Source organism: Denticeps clupeoides, chromosome 3 (genome assembly GCF_900700375.1).
Source record: "Denticeps clupeoides chromosome 3, fDenClu1.1, whole genome shotgun sequence".
NCBI lineage: Eukaryota > Metazoa > Chordata > Actinopteri > Clupeiformes > Denticipitidae > Denticeps > Denticeps clupeoides.
The window spans coordinates 17,838,856-17,864,435 of NC_041709.1; the positions used below are offsets into that span (position 1 = coordinate 17,838,856).

Here is a 25,580-nt window from a genome sequence, read left to right on the forward strand (position 1 = left end):
AGTTCACACCGGGCTGCCAGTCATTAGTCCGACAGCCACTGCACACACATTTTCATCTCATGACATTTTTGTGGTAAACATGAGTGGTAACAGAGAGTGTTAAAACTTGATGTATATATCTGTATATATAAATTATTAATGTTTTTAACTGCATGGAATAAACACATGGAAGGGCAGTCCAAGTGAACTTTTTTTTTTTTTTTACTTGCCTGAGTGTAGGTGGACTGCTGGCTGCATAGCCAAAGCCTTTTTCCATTTTTCCCCCCCAAACAAGCTCAAGTCAACTGTCCAAATTGACAAATGCCGACTTAAGTAACCATATGTCATACATTTCTGATGGCTTTTTCCTCCATCTGTCTGTTTTGAGCTTCAGTTGCAGACTCAACCCCTGTCTCATGGCCACAAGCTACACTTGTTTTTTTCACCAAAATTCCTATGATTATCCATTTACTAATGTGTCCATATGCTAAAACTTGCTTTACATCCTCTGACTTTGCTTTTTTTTTTGTGTATGTCCTATTTAGGGATCAGCATATGAGAGGACATTTGAAAGAACCTCTCAGAAAGAAGATTATAGTCTGTGGTTCAACATAACTCATGCATTTAAAGGCTTAAGTTTAGACTTTTAGACATTTTTAAGAAAGACCCAAGATTACACCTGCTGTCCACCTACTCAATTCACTTGCCGTTTAAGCCAGTTATTACAATACACTCACTTAAAGAGGGTCTGCAGCAGCAGCAGCCTGTGGTTTGTGGTGAATGATTGTGCAATTCTGTTCCTAAGCTGTCTTCTGATGCTCTTGTCCTCTGTCAACCAAATCTAATCTCTGACATCTCTTATCCTGGCCCCTTGTTGCTCAAAGGGCCGGCCTTTCATCTAAACTCAGATGATTTCACCTAAACTCAGATGATCATCCGCGTTCTTCTGTTGGTGTAAAAAAAAAAAAAAACCTGTCTCCTATGTGGGTATGGCACAGTGTTATTGTTATGTGTAGGTTTATGATGGGTTTTCTTAAAACATTCCAGTAACATTCCATGTCTGCCCTCTCATATTTCATTACTTCATTAGATAGTCTGAATGGCGAATATTTAAGAGTGGGACAAGCAGGGTAACATTTCAAAAGCAGATAAATAAAGTTTTGCATTGTTTCATTTAACACTAACAAGAGTGCTGAATGCTAAATAAAAAAAAAAAAAATATATATATATATATATACACACACACACACACACACACACACACACACACACACACACATTGCATTTAAATATTTGATCAGAGGCAACCGAGTCTAGAAAAAAATATTTTGAGGTTGTATTAATCTTGATCATAGATCAACAAAATAGTGTATTTAATGTATTTTATTTTTGTTAAAGTTAGTATGCAAATATTTGGAACTGAAAACAGGAACCACTTTATTCGTATAGAAATTGTGTAAAGCTTAGAACGGGTAGTCACCACGGGTAGACCCACTAATGGGTCTAAAGAGTGTTGAGGGGGTTTTAATGTAAACCAGAGCACAGCCCCGCTGGAATCTAATAAAAAATTATTCTTACTGTCCCTTCAGGATCATTCATTACCTATTAGAGCTTTCAGGACATCATTCAGTTAGGTGCAATAACAGTTTCTAATGAAATGATCTGCTACTGCTAAAGCTGTGTGTCAATGTAATGGTGCAGAATGGGAGGGGTAGAGAGCGAGACAGAGAACCAGAGTGTGTCCATCTTGACAGGGCTACGTAAAGTACTGATGTGTTCACATTTTTCTCCTTGGCCAGTTGTTTATCCTGTCACCCAGTGCTTCACATCTTTTGACCCCCATTTCCCCCCAAAACTTACTTTCTTTGCTCTTTTATTTCTGTGTCAGAATCATCTGTGTTCTCCTTCTGTTGTGCTTTCCTCAACATCTTCACAGTTTCTGTGTATTTTCTTGTCTTTTTTTTTTATCAACCCCCCCCCTTCCAATTCTTCTACCATGGGTGGTAAATGCTGTATGTTGTGATTGTGTGTTCAGCTGCTTGTGTTCTCTGTAATCAGCTTTTTAAGTGATGCACACAAACACACACACACACACACACACACACACACACACACACAGGCTTTCATAGCCCATGGCTGAAGCAGCAGTGGAGACCCTTCGTCTCTGCTTAGCGCAGCAAAACTGCTCCCCAGCGGTAGTCTGATTAACACGCCCACCAGCCGGTCAGACTTGTGGAGGGGATAAAATACAATTTGGACAGGAATTCAAATAAATGCCGATGGTCAAATGAGACTCCAGGTGACTGTGCAGAGCAACCAGGCTTGAAATCGGTTCACTCAGCCCTCACCCCTGGCTGATAACTACACATACTTTCTGAGAATAATGAACAGTTCGCGCAGCAGTGCCAGCAAAGCAGCTCAAACCCGCCACCTCTCTCTGCATGACCTTTTGAAGACAGCTGGCTTAACTTTTTCCTATTGGCCTACACAATGCTAGCTGGCCCACAGCCTGGGTTGATGATGTTTACTGCGTGCTTTTACCTCTGGGCTGTGTGTGTGTGTGTCAGTGTGTGTGCGCATGTGTGATAGAGTTCTTTATTGATCTTTTGCCAATGATGAGGTAGGCTGCCTGCCTCACTGAATCCCTGATGCTGTTTGTGTCACACGCTAGCTGCACCAACACGTTCTGAGTGCATACTGCACAACCCCCCCCCCCCCCCCCCCCCCCCCCACACACACACACACACACACACATACATACTTATGAGCAGCTAAAATCTTTCTGCAGGCAGCTCATTGTTTTTAAAACAGGCAATGACATGGCTGAGAAGCTCCTGAGCCGTGAGACCCGGCCACCGACCACCGATTTAGCTGCATTAGTGACATCTGCAGTCAGTGACTTTAGTGGATATAATAACAAATGTTATGAAACCGAATCATTTTAAATGGCTCTCTGTACATTAGGTAAGACTATTAGTGTGTACAGATTAGTCTAATAACAAGGTAATTAGAGCAACATACTGTTCATTTACATGGAATGTCATGTGTAATATATATATATATATGTGTGTGTGTGTGTGTGTTATATATATATATATAAACACCCAATCTCATGCACTGAAATAGCACGGCCGACACTAACAGCCTTGAGAATTTAGTGAAAAGGAGAAGGATGGAGTAAGCATTTGTTAAGCCTAGTGACTGATGCTGACTGCTTCCTGCAGTTCTAATGAAATGTTTTCTGAGACGAGTGTTGAAAAGGGGCTTTGCCTGCACATTGGAAGTAGGCCTTCTATGCAGGTTCTGTTAACCACAATCGAACCAAATAAGAATGATGAATGACTCAGTTCACAGTGGCAGGTTTAGTCAGCTTTAGAATCACTGTATTTGGTCAGTCTAATGTGTGCTTCTGTTTATATGTTACTTCAGGTCAATCTGGTTTTGGATGACGGACGCTCTCTTGGGTTGATGATCCGTGGAGGGGCTGAGTACAACCTTGGGATTTACATCACAGGAGTGGACCGGGGGTCAGCTGCTGAGTTTGGAGGTCTCAAGGTAAAGAAAAAAAAGCCTTTCTTCTCTTCTTACTCCAATTTCAGTGCTATCTATCCTACACATTGCCTCTCCCGCTTTGATCTTCTCCCTTGGATTACTCATTCCTGGATTTAAAATCCTTCTTTTATACAGTATGAACTCAAAATGAGGCATGTGGGGCTGAAAACACTCAAATTTTAAATCCACAACACTGCTTTGGTAAACATATGTACAGGAATATTACAGCATGAAGCCGTCTATCATTTCACTTACATTTGGTTTACATTTACGTTACATATACAAATGAAGAAAAGCTTTTATTTAGTCTTGGAAAGATTAATATAGTGGTTATTTTTGAAAGCTGTGTAAACTGTGTGATTTTAGCATCAGACCAGTACTTGATTCTGACTGGTTTGAAAACATCACATGTAGACAAGCCTTCTCAATATTCTGAATTAATGCACTATTAATTTTGTAGTGGAATACTATATGTAACTATACTAACTTGCCAAAAGAGAAGGTCTAGAACTCCTATTTCATTCTATTATTCAGAAAAGACAAAAAGATGAGCGAGAGCTCTTTCATGGCTGTTTACTAAGGAGGATTATCTACACTGGTTGTGCATTAAAGACTGGTTCTTTCATTGATTCTCTTTTATGCCGGTCATGTGTAAACTATCAGTAACTTCTGAGATGGCTTCTATGAATCAGTGCATTAACTGATTTTCAACAACAAATTATAATCCTAACTGTAACCCTAATCCTCTGCACAAACATTCACTAAATATCCTGTAAACTGTCTCTAAACTCTCGGCTGATTGATGGTGAACAGAATGTGTACAGTTTGAATAATAAATAAATGTATTATTGCCACAAAATAAAGTTTTCAAATATCTGTGTACTTTTTTTCATTTGATCACTCTGAAGTATTTTAAGATATGTATGTATATATGGTGAAAGGATCTATTAGCATAACTCTTATGATTTTTGCTATATTGCTCTGCACCAGAGGCTGTAGACTGTCCAGGTGACTCATATTGGAAGGGGAAAGTAGCAAGATGCAGATGGAGCACAAAGAGAGAGATGAGCTGGGCAGGGCAATGTGTGAGTTTGTGTGTCAAAGAGAGAGAGAGAGAGAGAGGGAGAGAGATGAAGATGTGAAGGATGTAGACAGGAACCACATAACAGCAGTCATCTGAAGCAGAGCGATACATCAATACAAACAGAGACACACACACATGGAGCAGTGGTGGCATAGTGGTTAAGGAACCGCAAAGTACTGTCCCAAAGCATTGCTCCGCCTTTCATAGCTACCCAGTGCTCGCTAAGGGTGATGGGTTAAATGCGAAGGACACATTTTGTTGTATGCACCGTGTGCTGTGCTTGCTGTGTATCACAATGACAGAAACAACTTTCACTACATGCATACGCACACATATCATAAATGGTGTCCACTTACCATATACAGGAACTGTGTGTGTGTATATATGAATATTATTCATCTGTAACTGTTTTCATACATGTATAAGTGAGTGTGTGTTTAGATTGTGTCATTACAGCCGGAGGCTCATCCCACCCACACTGCTTTAGCTTTTATCACTTGTTCTCTTTATTCCTTCCTTACTCCCAGTCCCTCTTTATGAGAGAGAATTCGTTGTTTACCAATGTTTACCTCAGATCCTGTCTGCTTGTCATAAGAATCTTTGATAAGAGGACACTGTTGCTGTCCCATCATGCCCTGCTGCAATCACCAGTCTGTCTCTCTGTAGTTCACGCAGCCACCGATGACAGATGTCAATTTCCACCAGAGGAGGTTGCCTGATTTACAGGACACCTAATGCAAAGTGTGTTTCTTCCAGTCATTCTCTTATGGCCACACAAAAAGATAAAAGAGTGCGACTTGGGTGTGAATGGAATCGACGCAAAGCAAGAGTAACAGACCACAGCCAGGGACAAAAGAATGTTGGGTCATGCCAGGATTCAGGTCATGTGCTGAGGAGGTCAGGTGCACACAAATGCCGACTGAGGACCAACTGAGGCATTTCATGCACATTCTGTCCAGCCTTAAACAAGAATCTGTGAAACATACAGCCCCATCTCAAGGCATTATGGGATCCATGACTCAGCTCCGCTCTGAAGAAATGAGTGTGACAGTAACCAGAGGCAGCCTCACTCATATTTATCAGGGTGGTGTTCTGATGGATGACTTTAATCCTAAATCCACGGTAGAGATTACAGCCGCCAGCCACCAGCAACATAAACTCTTTTCTGTTTCTCCCCAATTCCATCCAAACTGTCTTTCATCCATATTCCCCCTGCATTTTATTTTTTCTCTCATATTCAAGGCAAGAGCATTGGGAACCTTTCAATAGCATGAAATTTGCACATTCATTCTGCTTAATGCACGACAGCATTAACTGACTCTATTCACTGTCTCTATTCTTTTTGTCCAAAATAGACTGTCTCTTTTTACGTGACTTTTACTGGATCCGCCGAGTTTTTTTTCTTTTAGCTTCAGAGACTCCACTTAAAAAGGAAATCGAATGGAGATATAAACGAGATGTATTTATAACTGCAATGGGCCATAGAGCTTTAATTGGATGGAGTAACGAGTTTCTTCGTAGATGATAGAATTTTCTCTCTCTCTATTTCTCTCTGTTTTCCCTTGAGCATGTGTGTGTCTTGGACCTTTAAAAACGGGTCCCAGGATTGAGCCACCTTTGTGACACTTTTATATTGTCTCTCCTCTCCTTGGTTTGTCTCCATAAATCTCTCACCCGCACCCACATACTATAGATATTCTCAGGAGTGTTGCTGGTTTCGTGGCCTGTTTAAATGTTTAATCAATATGTATACGTCTTATGCAATGCCACGTCAATCCCATGGTGGACAAGTTCACAAACCAGGTACTTGAGTTAAAGTAGAGATTACTGAGGTAATATATGAGTAAAAATAGCAGTCCGCCATTTAATCTACCACTTCAATAAAAGTATGAATACATTTGCCCTTGAATGTACTTTAGAATCAAATGTAAAAGTATTGTGATTTATTATTAGGACATTAGGACATTATATTATATTATATTACTGATTTATCTCACTTAAGGTGAAAAGATATAATCTCACTCTTGGCATACTTGTCTCTTCTACAATATAATTAATTTTTCAGGCACTAATGTCTATTCAAATTATCATAAGAAAATCAGAAATACTAAAATGGTAACTATGTAATGCTACAGTGGTGTGAAAATGGAGAGACACAAATGCTTGTCAGAAAAAGGTGACGTTTAATAAACGAAGAAGAGAAAAGCATGCTGGCTAAAACATAAACCCAACAGAAAACACCTTATCAACAATGCAGGGCAAATCTGTGTGTCCTGTAGATACTCTTGAGCCTAATGGACAGCCGCTCTGAGCGAATTTTATGAATTCGGTAGAAAGGCGGCTAGCAAAGTCACGAACGCGCTGTGTGTTTCTTAATTTTGACACGTTTTTGTCTGCACAGAAGTAAATAACAGATGTCTGATAATCTTGAGGTGCAAAAGTATTAAAATATTACTTTAAAATGGAGTGGAGTAAAACATTTAGCCAAATTAAAATACTTTAGCAACAATACATTACATTACTGTTCACGGCTGTCTCAATTACACAGTCCCGTTGGATTCAGCTTTCAGTCACTGCACTGTGAGAACAGAAGGGCAGCTAAAGATAGATGGCTACAGTAGGACTAATGCAGTGAAGGGCTGCATAGGCTGAATGCACTAATACCAAGTTTATCCATCCATACATCCAACCATCCTGTGTTTGGATGGCTGCTCTCTTGCTGTGAATGTGGAGGGGTGCTTTTAAACTGTAGAGCTGTAAAGATTTTAATGGGTCTGACTTTTAATTCCTAATGGACCCATTACTGCAACTGGACGGTTCAGAGCCGCGGTGTCTTCGGAAAGAAAAAAGTAAAATGTACACACAGACACACTCTGCACACATTCATAGACAGAGCCTGGGACAATGTGTGTACTGATGTGTGTATATACCATGCAATGGACTATTAACCTGTCCAAGGGTGAATTTAGTACATCTGCCGTGCATCCTTTAGAAAATTGATGGATGGTTTGAAACTGTTGTGATGTGTTGTTTGGTACCATTTGTCCCTTGTCCTCAGTAAAACCTGGAAAATGTTTCTCACAAAGAATAAATGGCCTCTGTACCACTGAAGCATTCTGCGATGTTTCAAGTGGCAAACTCCTTGTCTTGTCACTTTCTGTCAGTAAACAGATGGCTCCTTGATAAAGGGCTGCTTTTATCTCCTGTATCTTTCTGTCTTTCCATTCAATCTGCCACTTGCTGTCATTTTGATAGTTTTAGAGACACTAAAACACAGAAAGAACTTCAAAGTTTGAATTTAAGTGAACGTTATTAAATTCTGCTGTCTCTCTCGCTTTCTCTCTCTGTCTCAGCACTGTCTGTCTCTGGTTCATTCCAGACTGTAATTTGCTTTGGCATAAAAAGATCATTCACCCAGAGTCAGCTGCTGAGCTTTGAGCAGGCTGTTAAACATGCTTCCTGCATTGAACAGGTCATTAAGTAACACCAAGACCATTTCCATATCAGGGCACATTTGAAAAAAGAAAGACAAGGGTGGTGGGGGAAAAATGAGAGAGCTAAGAAGAGGACAAACCTTATTACTAAGCTTGAAACTACATTTTTGTGTATGTGTGTGTGTCTATCCATAGCCACTGTGCTAAGAATAGTGGGCAGGTCAATATCTCATCTCTATCGCCTCATCAGAAAAAAAAAGAAGGGGAAAATGTCAGAGTGGTTGAAAGCGAAAAAAAACAAATGCCAAGCCCCCCTGGTCTTCTATGAGGGGGAAATAGATAAATGATAAAAAAGAGAGGAAGAGAGCAGCACTGGAAAACCATAATGTCCGACCCAGTAAACAGCTGTGCAGTGGAATAACATGCGGTTCTGATGGTGTAGGCCAGTGTTTCCCCCTGGCAGGCAATTGACATTTCAACACTCATGACTTTCTCATCATTTGGCCATAAAGAAACACTTCAGCTTAATAAATGCTTGACGAAGATCATTTACAGTGCAACCAAAAAGTATTCACAATGCATCCCTTTTTCCACATTTTGTTATGGTTACACTTTATTCCAAAATGGATTAAATTCATTTTTCCCTTCCGAAATCAACACACAACACCCCATAATGACAACGTGAAAAATGTTTACTTGAGGTTTTGGCAAATATATTAAAAATAAAAGAACTGAGAAATCACAATACAGTATTCACAGACTTTTCCAGGAAGCTTAACATAGAGCTCAGGTGCATCCTGTTTCCGCTGATCATTCTTGGAATGTTTCTGCAGCTTCATTGGAGTCCACCTGTGGAAAAACAGTTGATCGGACCTGACTGGAAAGGCACACGCCATCTACATAAGGTCCCACAGTTGACAGTTTGTGCCAGAGTACAAACCAAGCATGAAGTCAAAGGAATTGTCTCCAGGCACAAAACTTGGGAAGGTTACAGAAAAATGTCTGCTGCTTTGAAGGTCCCAATGAGCAAGAAGTTGGAAGAAGTTAAAAACCATCAGGACTTCTCCTAGAGCTGGCTGGCCACCTAGACTGAGTGATTGGTGGAGAAAGACCTTAGTCACTCGATGGTCACTCTAAGAGCTCCAGAGGTCCTCTGTGGACAGATGAGAACCTTCTAAAACAGAGGCATCAAACTGATAACACTACAGATCCCATAATGTCGAACTCAATCTTTACACTGCAGTGGGAAATATGAACATGAGCAATTTCCACTTTGATGGCAAGTGGGTCGTGAAGCAGTTAAAAAAATCTTTTTTTCATGCTTCAAAGTCACCAAAGCACTATGCGAACTCAGTGTGAGGGGCACACAGTTTGTCAGCAAAGTGTGCACTGCATTTTGGGATCTGTAGTTTGTGTGTTATCAGCACTTCATTTTGCCGGGCAATAAAAATTTGCGCATGTGGCCCAAATTTGACATATGTAGTGAAGACGGACAACCATGTCTGCAGCAATCCACCAATCAGGCCTGTTTGGTAGAGTGGCCAGACGGAAGCAACGCTTTAGTAAAAGGCCCATCTGGAGTTTGCCATCGTCACTTGGCCGATCCCATCCCTACAGTGAAGCATGGTGGTGGCAGCATGATGCTGGGAGGCAGAGCTCTCTTGAACTCAGACAGGGGCGACTGTTCACCTTTCAGCAGAACAACCACCAGAAGCACACAGCCAAGATATCAAAGGAGTGGCTTCAGGACAACTCTGAATATCCTTGAGTGACCCAGGCAGAAGCCAGACTTGAATCCGATTGAACATATCTGGAGAGATCTTAAAATGGCTGATGGCATCATAAATGGCTGATGCCCGTGGCATTATATTCAAATCCACTTGAGGCTGTTATTGCTGCCAAAGGTGCATCAACAAAGTATTGAGTAAAGGCTGTGATTTCTCAGTTTTTTTATTTTTAGTAAATTTACCAAAACCTATTTTCACATCATTACGTACTGTAAAAAAAGAATATTGTTGTAAATATCAGGAAACCGTTTACGCCTATGCCACAACTATGGGTGGGAAATTGAGGGAACTTAAAAATTATGATTGCAGATAGTCGCCTTAAATTTGTACGTTTTCCCAACTTTTTTCTTTACAGTGTGGGGTAATGTGTGTAGAATTCTGAAAAAATGCATTTAAACCATTTAGGAATAAGGCTGTAACATAAGAAAATGTGGAAAAGTGATGCTTGATATCTTTCGGGTGGTAGTGGCTTACTTACTTGTGCCTGTCCCTGTAACTACACATTGTAAGTCATCTGCCAATGTGAGAAGTAAAAGAACACACACCATCCAGCCTAGTTCAGATAACACAATAACAACTCATAACCTTCATTTAGTCAGTGTCTGTCTGTCTGAATACTAATGACTTTGACCAGAAGTAACATTATTGTCAGACATGTGGTTTCAATATTTTGGCTGATTGCTGCTTGTCTTATATTGTGATGAACCTTTTTTAGTTTTTTCATAGTTATAAAAAACGTCAGTGAGGTTGAGGTATATTTTGGTTATTATTGTTGCTGAGCACAAATATAATAAAAAAAGCTCACCAGTGTAAATGTGTTCTATTACCTGCAGGCCAGTATTTTTCATGACCATAACCTGACTGATGGCTTTCATAAGCATGTGAGAAGTGTGCAAACATTGTCCTCCTAGTAATATCATCTTTAGGGGGCTTCTATTTGGTGTTCTATTCCCCTCTCACCAGGGCACTAATGACCTCTCCCCTGTGATTTTATCAGTGTGTGTGCTTGTGTGTGTGTTTCACTGTGTGTGCAGGTATTTCAAGTGCTTTCCCACTGGGAAGGTTAGTCAGAAAAGACAATGCGACAATCCGAGAAACGAACACCAATCAATAGACTGTGCGTGCGAGCACTGTGGCATGCGCTTGGCACGCTGGATCGGAGAACTTCCCTTGTGCTTTTCCATGGCTGATTGATCTATGATGCATTTATTAATTTTATTTAATAGTTCGGCAGAAGTCGACAGTTAGGTCTAAGGTAGCCTCACACACAGGAAATATACACAGAAAGAAATTACAAAAATGGTCCCAAATGGAATGGAGTGCTCAGGGAAACCCAAACGAAAAATGTAATTTTTCAATGTAGCTGCTGCATACATAGAATCATATTCTCACGAGTCTTGTGACCGTGTTGAAGGCAACATATATTTATTCAAAGGAAAGCAAGGAGATTGCGGTGGTCTAAACTACACTCAATTCCATTACCTTTTGATATAAAATCAGTCCCTCCAGGATTTCACTGGCGTTTGAGGCATTGTTATAACCTGCACAGCATATTGTTTTTCCTTCATCTCCGACAGAGCTGGAAACAAAGTAGCAGTTTATGGCAATGCACAGATTCCCCGACTGCATGTGGTGTAAAGGATACTGCATAAAATATCCAGAACAGTAATCATTTTAAAGTATTTAATACTATTACTAGGCAGAAATAATAATAATAATTAATAATGAAAATTAATCAATAATAAATCATAATAAAAATTAAGAATAATTACTAGGCAGTAATAATACAATACTAGGCAGTGAAGACCTAGCGGATAAGGAAACAGACACCGGAACTACCAGACCCCTGTCATCAACAGGAGCCCAGTGGAGAGAGTGGACAGTTCGGTGTTCACATCACGCAGGTCCTGTCATGGTCCTGTCACATCAACACCGTGGTGAAAAAGGCCCGGCAGCGTCTCTACCAACTTAGACTCCTGAGAGACTTTAGACTGCCCTCCAAGGTGCTTAGGAACTTCTACTCCTGCACCATAGAAAGCATCCTGATGGGAAACATCTCAACCTGGTTCAGGAACAGCACCATGCAGGACAGGCGAGCCCTACAGAGGGTGGTTCGATCAGCTGAACACATCATCTGTACCAAACTCCCTGACCTTCAATCAACCTACAGCAAGCGGTGCTGGACCAGGGCCAGGAAGATAGTGAAGGACCTCAGCCACCCCAACAATGAACTGTTCTCTCTGCTGCGATCAGGGAGAGATGTCCAACACAGAGATAATGAGGAGGAGCTTCTTCCTGCGGGCTATACGAGATCTCAACAACAACAACAACAACAACAACACTGCATAGGACAGAACTCTAATACACTCCAGCACTTTCAATCACTTCTGGACTCAATCCCACGCAGAATTTTGCGCATATTTTCACTTTACTCTCACTTTACACATTTGCACACTTTCACCCTACCTGTTAATATAACATAAAATTGTAATATTTGGTTATGTTTGCAATATTTGCATATTGGTTCCACTTGAATACTTGCAATATTTGCAATACTGAGGTCTATAGTAGTCGCAAAAGCATTTCACTGCATATCATACTGTTTATGACTGTATACATGACAAATAAAATTTGAATTTGAATTTGAACAGACCCATTATCGGAAGGTTGCCAGTTCGAATCCCGAGCCGCAAAGGTGCCACTGAGCAAAGCACCGTCCCCACACACTGCTCCCCAGGCACCTGTCACGGCTGCCCACTGCTCACCAAGGGTGATGGTTAAAAGCAGAGGACACATTTCATTGTGTCATTGTGAGCTGTGCTGCAGTGTTTCACAATGACAATCACTTTCATTTCACTTTTTCACTTTCGTCGAGCCAGGTGCAATAAAAAGAAAATCTTTGAAGGCTAAGACCTGTCCAATGATATTAAGACATAATTAATCAATTAATCATTGGAGTGAATTAATTTAATATCACATTTTTTATTCCTGGTTCATATTTATTCAAGCCTGTCTGTGTGTTTAATTTGAGTAAACGTGCACAGAATCAAAGCATTTCATCTTTTTATATGAACACTGGATAAATGTCTCCTATTTCATTCTACTACTGCAACCCCAACATGACCCTATTGTTCTTCTACCGCATTACCTTTTGTTTTTACCATTGCCCTCCCATGACAGTCCGCCCTGTCCTATCCTATTTGTGAACTTCCCCCTATGCAGGTGGGTGACCAGATTCTGGAGGTGAATGGCCGCAGCTTCCTGGGCATCCCACATGACGAAGCGGTTCGCGTTCTCAAGTCCTCGCGCCACCTGATGATGACGGTGAAGGACGTGGGACGTCTGCCGCATGCCCGCACCGTGGTGGGAGAGACCAAATGGATCGCCAGTTCCCAGATCACCGACACCAGTGCCAGCGGAAGCGTGGCAGGGTGAGGGAGAGTGAGAGAGGTGTCTGGCTGGTTAATTGCCTCTTTTAAAGTTTGATTGTGTTAAAACCAAGCTCTAGATCAGTTCTCTGCTTTAATTCCCAGGTACAAGAGACTTGACTCCTGGTTTAAAGGTCACTGCTACATTTTGCTGTATGCCTTGTGCATATGAAAGGCATTTTCCCATCTTTTCCCATTATTTCACTTGCTGTAGAAATCCACTTTGACTTCCTGACTAATAATAATACGTTTTAGTTTGCAGATTTGCATAGATACAGAGAAATATATAACATGTGCCAGAGCGATCGAAAGTGAGTGCAGACCACTGAGCTAGAGAGAGGGGGTGGACCCCAAGTGGAGATTAATGGATAACGTTTTTGTTTGAAAGTAATTAAGGTGAAGAGTAGTGGACCAGAAATGAAGTTCTGTGTAGTACCGTGTTGGAGAACTGCCAGCTATCTCATCTTTATAGGAATTAAGCAGAGTCATGAGATCACCTGGGATCTTAAAGAAACAGCAGTAGTGACCCGGCGCATGCTGTTCTAACTTGCATTTCTTGCGTGTCATTAAATCTTAATATTTCAGCTGCTTTGGCATTTTATCATACAATCAATATTTAGATTTATTTTTTTTTATCTTGATGATAAAGATCAAGATTCAAGATATTGATCAAATATTTCACTGATACTTCAGGTCCAGCAGCATGGCTGCAGAACACATTACATTGTAATTACAAAGTTGATTATAAAGGAATTTGGCAATTATACAGGACCAAATTACCACTCTTACTAGACCCCAGAGCAGGGGTGTTTAAGGAATTAGTCACAGACTGCTGTTTAGAATTTAAGGGATATTGTCCCCCAGTCTCTCATAAGTCCAATTTAGTCCAAGTTCTAGTTCTAGTTTTGCTGTGATTTTTTTCCTTGTCTGCCATTGTGGTTTCATTCTTTGGAAATGCATATAATTCAAACAAGAATGTCTTTGATAAGCAGCTTTGAGAAAGGAAAACACAGTGAACCCAATTGATCTCAATATTCTAACTGATATGACATGTTGGCGACAGATGGTTTTCAAATCCCTGAAGAAGAGATGCTTTCGGGTGAGCCCTTCATCATGGAACCGAAAGCTATTAAAGGTTGTTTTTAGCTCACCTATGCAGAGACCGTCGTCTCTCTGCAGAGGGGGGGTAAATAACTCGGTGGTAACGCTCATCGAATTATATGTGGCTATCCCTCCACACCCGGCCACATAAATGTTGATTACTGTCATGTTGAACACACCAATGTTCCATTTCTTTGCCCTCAAGCCCTTAGCAGCTTGAATAGATGCTGACATTTCCTATAACAGGATCCCCTGTTGGTTAAGGAATGGGTCTTGCACCACTCATATGTTTTATTGCTGGTTTTATAGTCATAGATTTAATAGGCTTATTTAGAACACAGCAGCACATTACTTTGCCAAGAGGACAACATTTGACTCATTTATGAAACCATTTGGTTGGTTTTTGTATAGTTTTAGTTGAATTCAATTAAATATTTAAAGTTTCAATTTATTTTTTGCTTTGAATGGGTAAACAGTGTTGCACTACGGATCTACAGTGGTTTATCTAAACAAATGTGAGACAAATATGAAACTGGATCTAGTACCTATGTTGTTGTGCATATATATTTTTGTGAGCATTATTTATCATGTGAATATTCATCACATTTCAAATCCACATTCTCAGACTATGCCAGCAAGCAGCATTTACCTTTCCTAGGGCAGGTTTCAGTGTTGCTGCATCTTGTTGTATCTGATGTTTGTATCTGCGGTTGATTTCACCTGATCTCTGTTTTTCTTGTCATATGCAGACTGTCATTAGACCAAGGAGCTTCCGCATCAGGAAAGGTGAGTGCTGGTCCCGAGGAGATGAAAGAGATTTGGCTCACCTTTATTATGGTTGATTTCCTCCTTCCGGCATAGGCAGCTGACCTTCTGAATCAGACATGCTGCTCCTGTATGAATATTTCAGAGCGAAGCCCAAATCTAAGATGAGCCGTGTTCTTTGTGCATGTATAAATGTGGAATGAAGTGGCTGCAATATGAGGAGCCATATGAGGAGTGTGGTTCTTTTTTGGGGGGGGCATGTTTGAACATTTCACTACCTAGTTATGGCAGAGATGCATAATTTATTGTTCCCCCTTCTTGGCAGCAGACATCATGTTTCAGATGAAGAAAATATTTTGACTCTGGTCCTGCTTGACTTTAGAATAATTTAGGAACTCGGCTTTCAGAAGAAACGTGCACACAGACACACACATCTACATTAAAACGTACTTATAGCTAACAAAAGTAATCATTTGCACAAGGGCAAAAACATAGTATAGATTAATTTTATGGGTAATGATGACTGACATCTGACAATGACTGGGGCCATGTAGCAGGTATACACTACTGAACAAAGGCGGGATTGAGGTGAAACCAAACTGGAGGGTAAATTTGTGGGCACAAGCCAACTTCCCTCAGATTGACAAAGTTCTGTGGATGCAGAATGAAACATCTCTACCTTAAAGAAAGAAAGTCCAGTCGCCATTTCTCAACTTTCAGACAAATTCACCTGGATGGCTGAGAATCTTCACAGACTATTGAACAAAGTTCAAGGTGTACATTTTTTTAGCATTCGCATTTTGCGCAGGAGACAAAAAAAAAGAGAATAGGCAATTTACTGAAAACTGCCTTTAATTTCAAACAGGCTGTTCATCCACTTATCAAAATATTTAAACCTTTCATGTCATTTCCTCTAAGGCATTCACACTGTCATGACCTCCTGATGGCAAAGGCAAAAATATTTTCTGCCAGCATTGTTCATTTGCACAATTTCTTGAAATATCCTGAGTGTTATGGGACAAAAAAAGTCATGTGGTAGACCCAAATGAATGGCATTACTGATGCTGAATATTTAAAGGTGGAAGAAAGTTTTATTTAGGGCCTTTCGTTGTGAACTAACATTGTAGTTCACAATGCCTGCCACTCTTCCAGGAGAATAATGTTGTTCTCTTCTCTTATTCTCTTGGCACCTTTGAGAATTTTTGGGGATAGTTAGCAAGGGAAGTTTATAAAAATGGACCTCCCTTCCAGACCCTGGATGCCCTTTCTGAAGCCATCTTCAACAACGGACAAATATTCTCACCAGCCTCCTAGAAACAAAAATGACTCAATACTGAGTCCCTTTTTGGACAGATTTAATTATGTTTTGGGTTTATAGTCTTACAACCTTTTTAAGGTTCAACGCAGTTATCAATAAATTGACCACTTGCTCCTGTCTATTGTTTTTGCATTTTGAATTTCTAATTACAAAAAGTGAAAATGCACAAGGAAATAGTACCGGGAGGTCCTGCCGCTTGTCCCAAGTGAAATGAATCATCATAAACTAGACTTCCAAGATCTACATTTTATTCCAGACTTGTGTCCCCACCACCCTTACGAAAAACTTTAGCGTTTCTTTTATTTGTCCCTTTCCACTCATCCCAAGGTGCCCCACACTCCTGTTTTGCGTTGTGTTGGATGAAGGATGTATATTCAGCACTGTGTTCTGCTCTGTCAGAAAACCAATTTATGCCCCATTCAGATGGACTCAGATTGCTCATGCCCTACTCTCCACTGAAACCTAGCCAACTAATTATAGGTTTAATGGCGTTGTGATGACACAGTCCACCAAGTTTGGTAATACAGAACGAATGGCTCTTATTGACAGATTCTCACCCTTAATTGCAGTAGGGTGTATGCGTGGCCCAACACAGAGAGTTTGCTTTGTAAACTTCAGCTTTGACTTTGGCTAGATGTTTTTGCTCTGAATCCAAGGACAGAGAGGTGCAGCGGTGTGCCTGGTTGGTTACTGAAGAGGCTACATGGCTTCGACAGACATTTAGACGGTGACTTTAAAACTGAAAGGCAGGGAGAGGCCGACATCAATTAAGGCTCTACCCCCGAGCAGTGTGACCTTGTAAATGTGCGTGTGTTGCACGTCGGAGAGGACGGTGTGCAAATGAGACAGGGCTGTGAGAGAGGGTGTCCGTCTGTCACCCGGAGCTTTGATCCCACCTGTACCTTGAAACACCAGACCTTCTTCCCAAACCAGCAGTCAGCTGGTGTTAGCGTCTCCTCTGCTGCATCCAGTGTGTGTGTGTGTGTTTGTGTGTGTGTGTGACTAAATGAGAAAATGAGATTGGCTGTGTTTGCTTATGTCCACACTTTATTACTCTACTGGTGAATGTGCATCATGCAAGGTGACCTATCTGATTAAAATGCTTACAAGTGATCAAGTGATTATACGCAAAGCGGCATCTCACAATAAAACTTGCAGGAAGTCAGGCGAGTCAATTAAAAAGAATTGAGGGTGCCATGCAAGGGGAGGAAAACTAGCAAAGGTCAAACTGAGCAGTTTCAACAGTTTTGAGCTGAGGTCAAATTGAGTTGCTCCTTTAGACAAAACTGATCAATTTGTTAATTGTTCATTTCTATAAAAAAAAAAAAAAATCACTCCCCATCCTATTATAGTTTTAAACATAATACATTTTTTAAATTGTGATTAATTATGAATCAATTAATCTATAATTAATCATTACAATGAATTATTTATCATCAATTTAACCATTTGAACTAGATAAGGTGGAATTATGCTGTCATAATGGATGTGGATGTTATGCATTTAAATGGAAAGGGACAGAAATTACTAATGTGAATTGTGTTGGATTTAGTAACTACACCAGAAACATTGTTAATTGTTAGCTGCTCATTGTGTGTACAGTGCTTTGAAAAAGTGCTTCCTGTGTTTTTGGATAATTTTTTTTCCTTAATTAATGCAATCTTCACTTAACAGAATTTAATGTTTACTTGGGCTATGTGGAAATAGCTTTTCTCAGCACCGTATGTGTGTCTGTGCGTGTTTCCATGAGCAGATAAACATTTGTATCTTAATAGGGGCCAAATGTTGTCATATTGAATATTTTTTCTGAAGTTGTGTTTAGGTGAAGGGTGATTGTTTTGTTTGTGTGTGTGTTTGTGTGTGTGTGCGCGTGCATGTGTGCATATTTATTTCCCTTGGCCCTCATTAAAAAATGGATATGTGTGCATCCTCGCTCTAAAGAGAAGTTTAATTGACATTCAGGAAGCACAACAGAAGAAAATAACAGTGTCAAGACAATAGCCATGGCCCACGTGGGTGTGTCCCGACACCCATGCTGACTTTCGGGGTGGGTTCATGGATTAGTGCCGTAATGAGTTTGTGCAGACAGTCACACAAGGAGTGATAATGTGGGCTGCTTCTGCCATTAGGAAATTCACATGCATGATATGTTGTTTAGGATAGGAAAGATAGTGTAGATGATGCTGATGCTTATTTTCACATGAAGATTACACATATTTTAATTGTGGAGTGCTGAAAGAGAAAATGCTTTTCAGCATGCTGCGGTGCTGGGGTGGGATGTGTAGTCTGTAGTCCTCTTTCCCCTTCTTCAGGAAACACTGTCTGAAAGCGTAACCTTGTGTTCCCTTTCAGTAGATTCACACTGTACAACACATGAAGTGTAGGACATCCATACCCACCCCACCTCATGGAACCAGTATAGAAAGAGACAATGACAGGAAGTCAAGAGCAGTTGGTGTAATATAAATGATGAAATTCACCCTGCCAAAAAGATCTCAAGGTAAAGCCTGTAACCTAAGACCCCTTTCTGGCAAGTGGATACGCCTCTGAGTTAAGGATACCTGGATCATGGATCAGTCCCAGGGACACCTTCTGACATGCTCCCTTGTAGACGAGAGTAAAGGTGTCACAATTCCAGAAACATGGTGTCCTGACTATTTTCTTGACTGGAGAACCGTAGGTCTGGTCTGAACTGCATTATTCAGAATCTGCATCCCTAGCTGAATGGGCCTTTTACTCTCAAAAGCCTGATATACAATTCTACACAATATAATCTAAACATTGTTATAAAGAAAGTTCAGCCCATTGTCAAGATCTTTTTTTAGAAATCTACAGAAATCAATTTCCATGGCAAGCAGAAAACAAAAACAAATGCTGCTCTTGCAGCCATACTTTCTGTATAGCAGCTGCCATCACAGAAGAAAGCCCATTAGGGGCAGCTAAACCAGCTTCAGGAGGTTTGAATTCTGTCCTTAGCAAGGTAAGTAGGTCTGAGAACTGAGTGAATTGGTGTACTATATGTGGGGACTGGCCTGTCCCATGCTCTCTCCTCTCTTCATCTGCTGTTAGGTGTGGTGAGATGTATTCAGCCAAACACATGTGGTCTTGTTGATCCAATACTTCATGTGTTGTGTCGACTGAACTGTAATAAAGGGAACAGTAGCTGCAGGATCAACAAATTAGGAAATATTTCACCAACATCAGTTGCTTCACAGGCCTTCTTTTTCTCTAACTTCTGTGCCAATCACATGATAACATGTAGGTGATTTCCAGAAAATTGGTTATAACCACTTTAGAGAAGTTCATAATCTTTGGACAGAATGATTCATTTAAGTGATTAGTGATTAGATGTGTGTAGTGATAGTGTGTAGTGATTAGATCTGTGGTAATGTGTTGAGAATTGTTCAGGAACGTTTAGGCTATGGTACACTCATAACTTGCAAAACCATTCATATAAAAAAATTACAACTAACACACATACATATCATGTGCACACACAAATAATCTCTGTCTCACACACATTTTTATCCATAAAAGCTCACAACCACACGTGTTTTGCCATAACTCCTCATTCATGTTTGTTTGTATTCCTTAATTGTTCACTGCTGTTCTGTCACTTTAATGTGTGATTAATTTTACCGCTGTCATGGATTTTCCTCCATCAGGATAATAAAGTCTTCCTTCCCACTTTAATTACACTCAATGGTTTTGGCAGCAAGTAGCCGACAGCAGTGCAACATTTAATTCATTCCACCTGCAAGACCTATTAATCTGCACATTCATTTAATGACAATTAAATACAGACTGAATACTACAACATCTTCACTCACTGTGATTACTAGCATGAATATGCGGGGGTCGCAGCCAGAACACCGTCCTGTGTGACACTTGATGGCGTAAAATGTGTCATTGAGGGCGTGTTCAGAACACAATTTTTAACAGCGTTTTACCACTTAGTGGCATTGTGGAGGGTTGAGTGGGGATTTTTTACTCTTTTCTTGCAACTGTGTTACCGTTAATCATTATTATTATTACTACTACCTAATAAACTTTGCTTGTGGGGCAGTTGTGGCCTAGCGGGTAAGGAAGTGGACCCGTAATCGGAGGGGTGCCGGTTAAAATCCCGAGCTGCCAAGGTGCCAATGTGCAAAGCCCCGTCCCCACACACTGCTCCCCAGGTGCCTTTCATGGCTGCCCACTGCGGGTGATGTTAAATGCAGAGGACGTTTTTTCTTCCTCCAGCTCCCCCTGGACGGATGGCGCCCTTAGCATTTGCCTACATTGCCCATTCCACAGACTGGCCCTGCTCCATGATTTCCATTCCACACTGGACATGTCAGAAGAAGCCTGACTAAACTGTGCATGGAGACATACTGACAGGTCCAGGCACCTCCTTTTTGTCATTTAATAGCTCAGGTCCTCCTGCAGAATGAGAAGGAAACCACATGGATTTTCAGTTTTCTGTCACTGATCTGAGAATCACACACAATCAGCAATGCTGCCTGAGTCAGCTTTAGTTGGTGCATCAGAAAATCGGTGTGATGACCGACCTAATAATTGTTGCTCAGGATCGATACTTGCCATTAAGTGCTTTTCTGCTCTTTCACTCTGGACGCCAATTGCCATTGCTCTCAAGGCTAAAGCTGAGTGCAGGTTTAAGCCTTACTGCTCCTTTTTCAACCCTTTTGGGTGGTGCCTGAACACAAAATGTTCTCTTTGACAAAAGTCCAATCCATAGTTTGAATAGCGCAGTGAAGATCAATTTTGGTATCCAGGCAAAGTGGTCACACTCCATCAGGAAGAACTGCAATTTGCTTTCATCATTACAATGACTGCCTGTGATGTATTCACAAGCTTAACAAATGTGCCAGTGAAGTGAAAAAGGTCTGGTACAAGCAGATACTGACAGAAGAGGTCGATGCAGAACATGATATGACCAGTTCCTTGTTTTAACAATGGAAATATTGACTTACTGTGTCACTGACTTTGTAAAAAATTTGTTACCTTGACATTTGACGTCCTGCTGACAATGCAAAGGAAACTTCAGGCCATTGATAGGACAAATGCTAGCAGATGGCTATTTGCCATCTACTGTAGATGAGCACTATGTAGTGAATCAAGCTGTTATATGAATATCACAAACAAACAAACAATTTGCCCTAGCAGATATGGAGTCCTAGGCAATATTTTAGCCGGCGACCTCAGAACGCAGCTAGAACATCGCTTTTTTATGCTGTTTTATTACTAGCACAAATATGTGTGACATTTGATGGCGTGACACTTATTTTATTTTATTTTAAGGCATTTGAACATGAACAGCATTTTTTAAGGCAGTTTACCCGCATCAAAAAGGGCATAGTGGAGAATTTCGCTGTTTTCTTGCAACAAAATGCCGTCTTTTATGGCGTTACCTTTAAAAAATGCTTTTTGTGAACCTAGCTATTAGGGATTGTGTGCCGCAGTGGCCTCATAGGAATCATTGTTATTATTGCTAAAACAATATACTTTGCTAAACAGGTAAATAGTGTTGTTCTTTTCATATTAAGACACATTAATACCATTGTAAAGCCCTGGGGCCATTGGGCCGTCATAGCCGGTCCCAAGGCACCTAATAACAGAGTACTGAGTAATCTCAACTGGAGCCAATTAAGCATGATTACTCAGGACTCCTTGAAAAGCATGTCAGCAGCACCAAGTAGGTGCTATGACATTAATATGGATGTGGGCTTCTTGCCTAAGTGTAAGCAATTTTTTTTACACATTATGGAATAGAATGATGACTTCAGAAGTGTAGATCCAACTCCCTCAGCTTCTCGAAATGGCCACATTCAAGATGTGGAGAGATGCTGAGAGGAACCACAGCTGGTTCATGACTATATCAGTACAAAACTGGCTAAATTAAAGTTGCCAGTCATAACCTTCATACGGCCGCATTATTGTTTATATTCTATGGTTTCCTTGATCCAATTTTCAAGATTGTGCTGTTATTGCCATGGGTGTGTGTAGGTAAATAGGAAAACATCTCCATGCCTCTTTCCTCTGTGTCCTCTGAACAAGGATCCAGATGCGTTACACCCAGCCGCAGGCCAAGTGATCAATTTTACTTGACCCTTTTGCTTCCAGTTCTATTAAAAATTGATATCAATGCCATGCCTCTGTAATCAATCTAATGTAAACATCAAAGACCCATAAAGCATTGCAGCTTTGATCTTTAAACATGCTATCAGGCTCTATATCAGAAGTGCAGGCAAATTCAGTGTTCTGAGTGCTGACAGCAGGAAATGGTGAAGCGCCACAGAACAACACTCTAGTAAATCAGCATGGAAGCTTAAGTGAGGATGGATGGATGCATGTTTCATGTGAAAACTCAGTTTGGTTCTAGTTTAGCAGCTCTGAAGAGTAATGCTGTGTGTTACTGTCGTCGTGTCATAGTATTAATGTTTTCCCCCATAATGAGACACATCCCAAGTGTGATGTGTTAATGATGGGGGGATTGTGCTGCAGTGTTGCTCTTCTTACAGTGAGCGCTTTATTCATTGGACAGCCAGCCTGCTGAGCTAATCTTGTTTTACCTCCTGATCAGAGAGCAGCTTTCAGCATGTAGCTCAGCTCTGATTGTCCTATGTGACAGGAAGACCTTATGAAAAGCAGACTAGTAATGTTGTTTTTGAGCATATCCATTGTCCTCCAACCTTTCTCTTTCTTTCCCTCTTGCTCTCTGTGCTGATTAAAATCCTTGCAGTGTTTGTGGAATTTGCTTTTTGGTGGCTGGCTGTGTCAACACAAAAAATGAAACCTCAGATGAATTTAAAGAGTTTAATTAGTCTGTGTAATCTAGTAATCTAAAGATCTGATGGGAGATATGTGTAATGGAGCGAGGGCACCAGTGTTCAGCCCCCATGCTGGTGGTTTTTGTTTGTTTGGCAGTGGGCCGGGCCGGGTGATGGTGATGAACATGGTGAACATTCAGTCACAGAATAGCTTTTTTTTTTTGGTCAGACCTCAGTGTGAAATTGTTAAGTCAGTTAGACCCTTCTCCATCTGAAATGCTTGTATTAAAAAAAATCCATTCTGCATCCGTCTCCTCCAGTCTTCAAGTGCAGTGCTGCTTCTCATAGCACATCAAACACACAGAAGAAGAGAATAAGAAGACATACATGTGGAATAATGTTACATAAACATTAACAGCACAGGGATGAACACTCCGTTCCATAGATTTGCAGTATGAAGCCATGGTTTTAAAATGAGTTTTTGTATTTAAACCTGAGTTGTAATAGAAAAGGGACTTCTCCTGTTCATCCTTGGTTTCTCATCTCTCTGTCTCATGGTCCTGCGGCAGTGTGTGATTAAGAGTCCCTTTATTGCGATTAATTTTCTTCCACATCCCTCTTGATCTCTTCCCCTCCTCCCATCCCTCTTTCCTGTCTGTCCTTCTTCCACCTTATTTATGTAAATTACACTCACATTTCTCTTTGATAGTTCTGTTATGTGCTGTACTTTTGTGAACATCACTGGACATTAACTGGGATCTGGTTTGGAGAGGTTTGGATCCAGCAGCTTGTAACTCCCTTTCTCTCTCTCTCTCATTCTCTGTTCATCCTGTAGCCCGTTTTTTACAAGGGTGTGGCCGGCTCTCAGGTGACTCTGTCCAGCCTGGTGAACCAGAGCAGAGCCTTGCTGGAGGAGCAGGCACGGCACCTGCTTACTGAGGCAGAGCGCCAGACCATGGCCTACTACCTGGAGGAATACGGCGATGGCCACGTAGGGGTGGAGCAGCTTGTGATGGCATTGTTCGAACTCCTCAACACACACGCCAAGGTAACTGTGGTGTAACTTTTCAGGTGTATGAGGGAATACATATGTATGCTCACTGCTCCCTATTCCAGTCTGTAGCCAAAAACTGGCAATACTACTCCATTTTTAATCAGAAGTGAAGGATTTTTAATAATTTTTTAAAAATAAATATTGAAAGACATTATGGGAGATTAGTTTAAAAGAAGAATCTGCACATCCCTACAGAGGATTTTTACAAGTTCAAGACACTGAGCCTAGCACTTGAAGGATTAACTTTCCTAAATGGCAAATAGCGTGTGGTGTGTATATGTGTGTAGTGCTGAGGTTCACTCTTTAAAGCACTCCTTTTTTGGGAGACTCTGAATGTGTTGGATTTATGGTTGGCATTTTTGTGGAAAATGTCTCTCCCTGTGCTGATATATGGCCAGGTCTGCCTCATATAAAACAGTGCTGTACTAAAAGCTCCTAAATATGACAAATTCTATATTTTTCAAAAGAATTCCCTGTTCCACCTTTTAATTTACTTAATAGACTGTTTTAGATATTGCTTATACAACACAGTAGATCACCGTAGATGTAAATTAGGTGTGGAGTCAAATCTGAAGAAGGTATTCAGCTGAGTAGTGCTGGGTGCTGCTGGGCTCCCAGGCAGCATCAATCAGCATGAGAGCAGGGTTCTAATCATGGACAGATACTGCTGATTGGCTGTCCATTAAAAGGAAGAAGATGGCAGCAGACCGACGCTGCTGCCTTAATGTGGACTAGCCTTTACATTCCTGTATGTTGGTTTTGTTCCTGTCAAAACCAACGGGTCAGTTTACCGTGCCTGGTTTTGTTGTTGTCTTGAATACAAGATGTCCTGTTTCAGCGCTTCAGTCCCCTTTGCACCCTCAGTCATGAAAGGTAGATTTTTTTTTATTTTGAACGTATTTTTTATTTGGGTGAAAAATAAAAAAACATGATTTTTAGAAGCAAAATCATCATCAGTCTGTTGAGTCTGCATATGATTAACATATTGTATACAACAACAAATGGCCCGCAGTCTATAACTATACATATAAAATGGTGGGGCAGTGGTTGGCCTAGCGGGTAATGAAACGGACCCGTGATCAGAAGGTAGCCAAGTTCCCACTGAGCAAAGCACCGTCCCCACACACTGCTCCCCGGGCACCTGTCATGGCTGCCCACTGCTCACCAAGGGTGATAGTTAAAAGCAGAGGACACATTTCGTTGTGTCACCGTGTGCTGTGCTGCAGTGTTTCACAATGACTATCACTTCACTTTCACTTTATTTTAAGACTTGACTTGATTTTCTTTAGACTTTTTCTTTTTCTGCCA

At 40.8% G+C, this 25,580-nt stretch overlaps 1 protein-coding gene across 3 annotated transcripts in view; it reads left to right on the top strand.

Moving 5' to 3' along the window:
• The window catches only part of whrna (whirlin a), a 72,895-nt gene that overhangs the window by 34,001 nt on the left and 13,314 nt on the right, over positions 1-25,580 (top strand). For 2 of the 3 annotated variants that reach the window (XM_028972940.1, XM_028972938.1), the window contains exons 4-7: positions 3,409-3,534; positions 13,017-13,267; positions 15,115-15,151; positions 24,054-24,266. In XM_028972940.1, coding sequence (XP_028828773.1) covers positions 3,409-3,534; positions 13,017-13,267; positions 15,115-15,151; positions 24,054-24,266 — 627 coding nt within the window. The remainder of the gene's footprint in view (positions 1-3,408; positions 3,535-13,016; positions 13,268-15,114; positions 15,152-24,053; positions 24,267-25,580) is intronic. The other variant, XM_028972939.1, reaches the window with a different exon arrangement.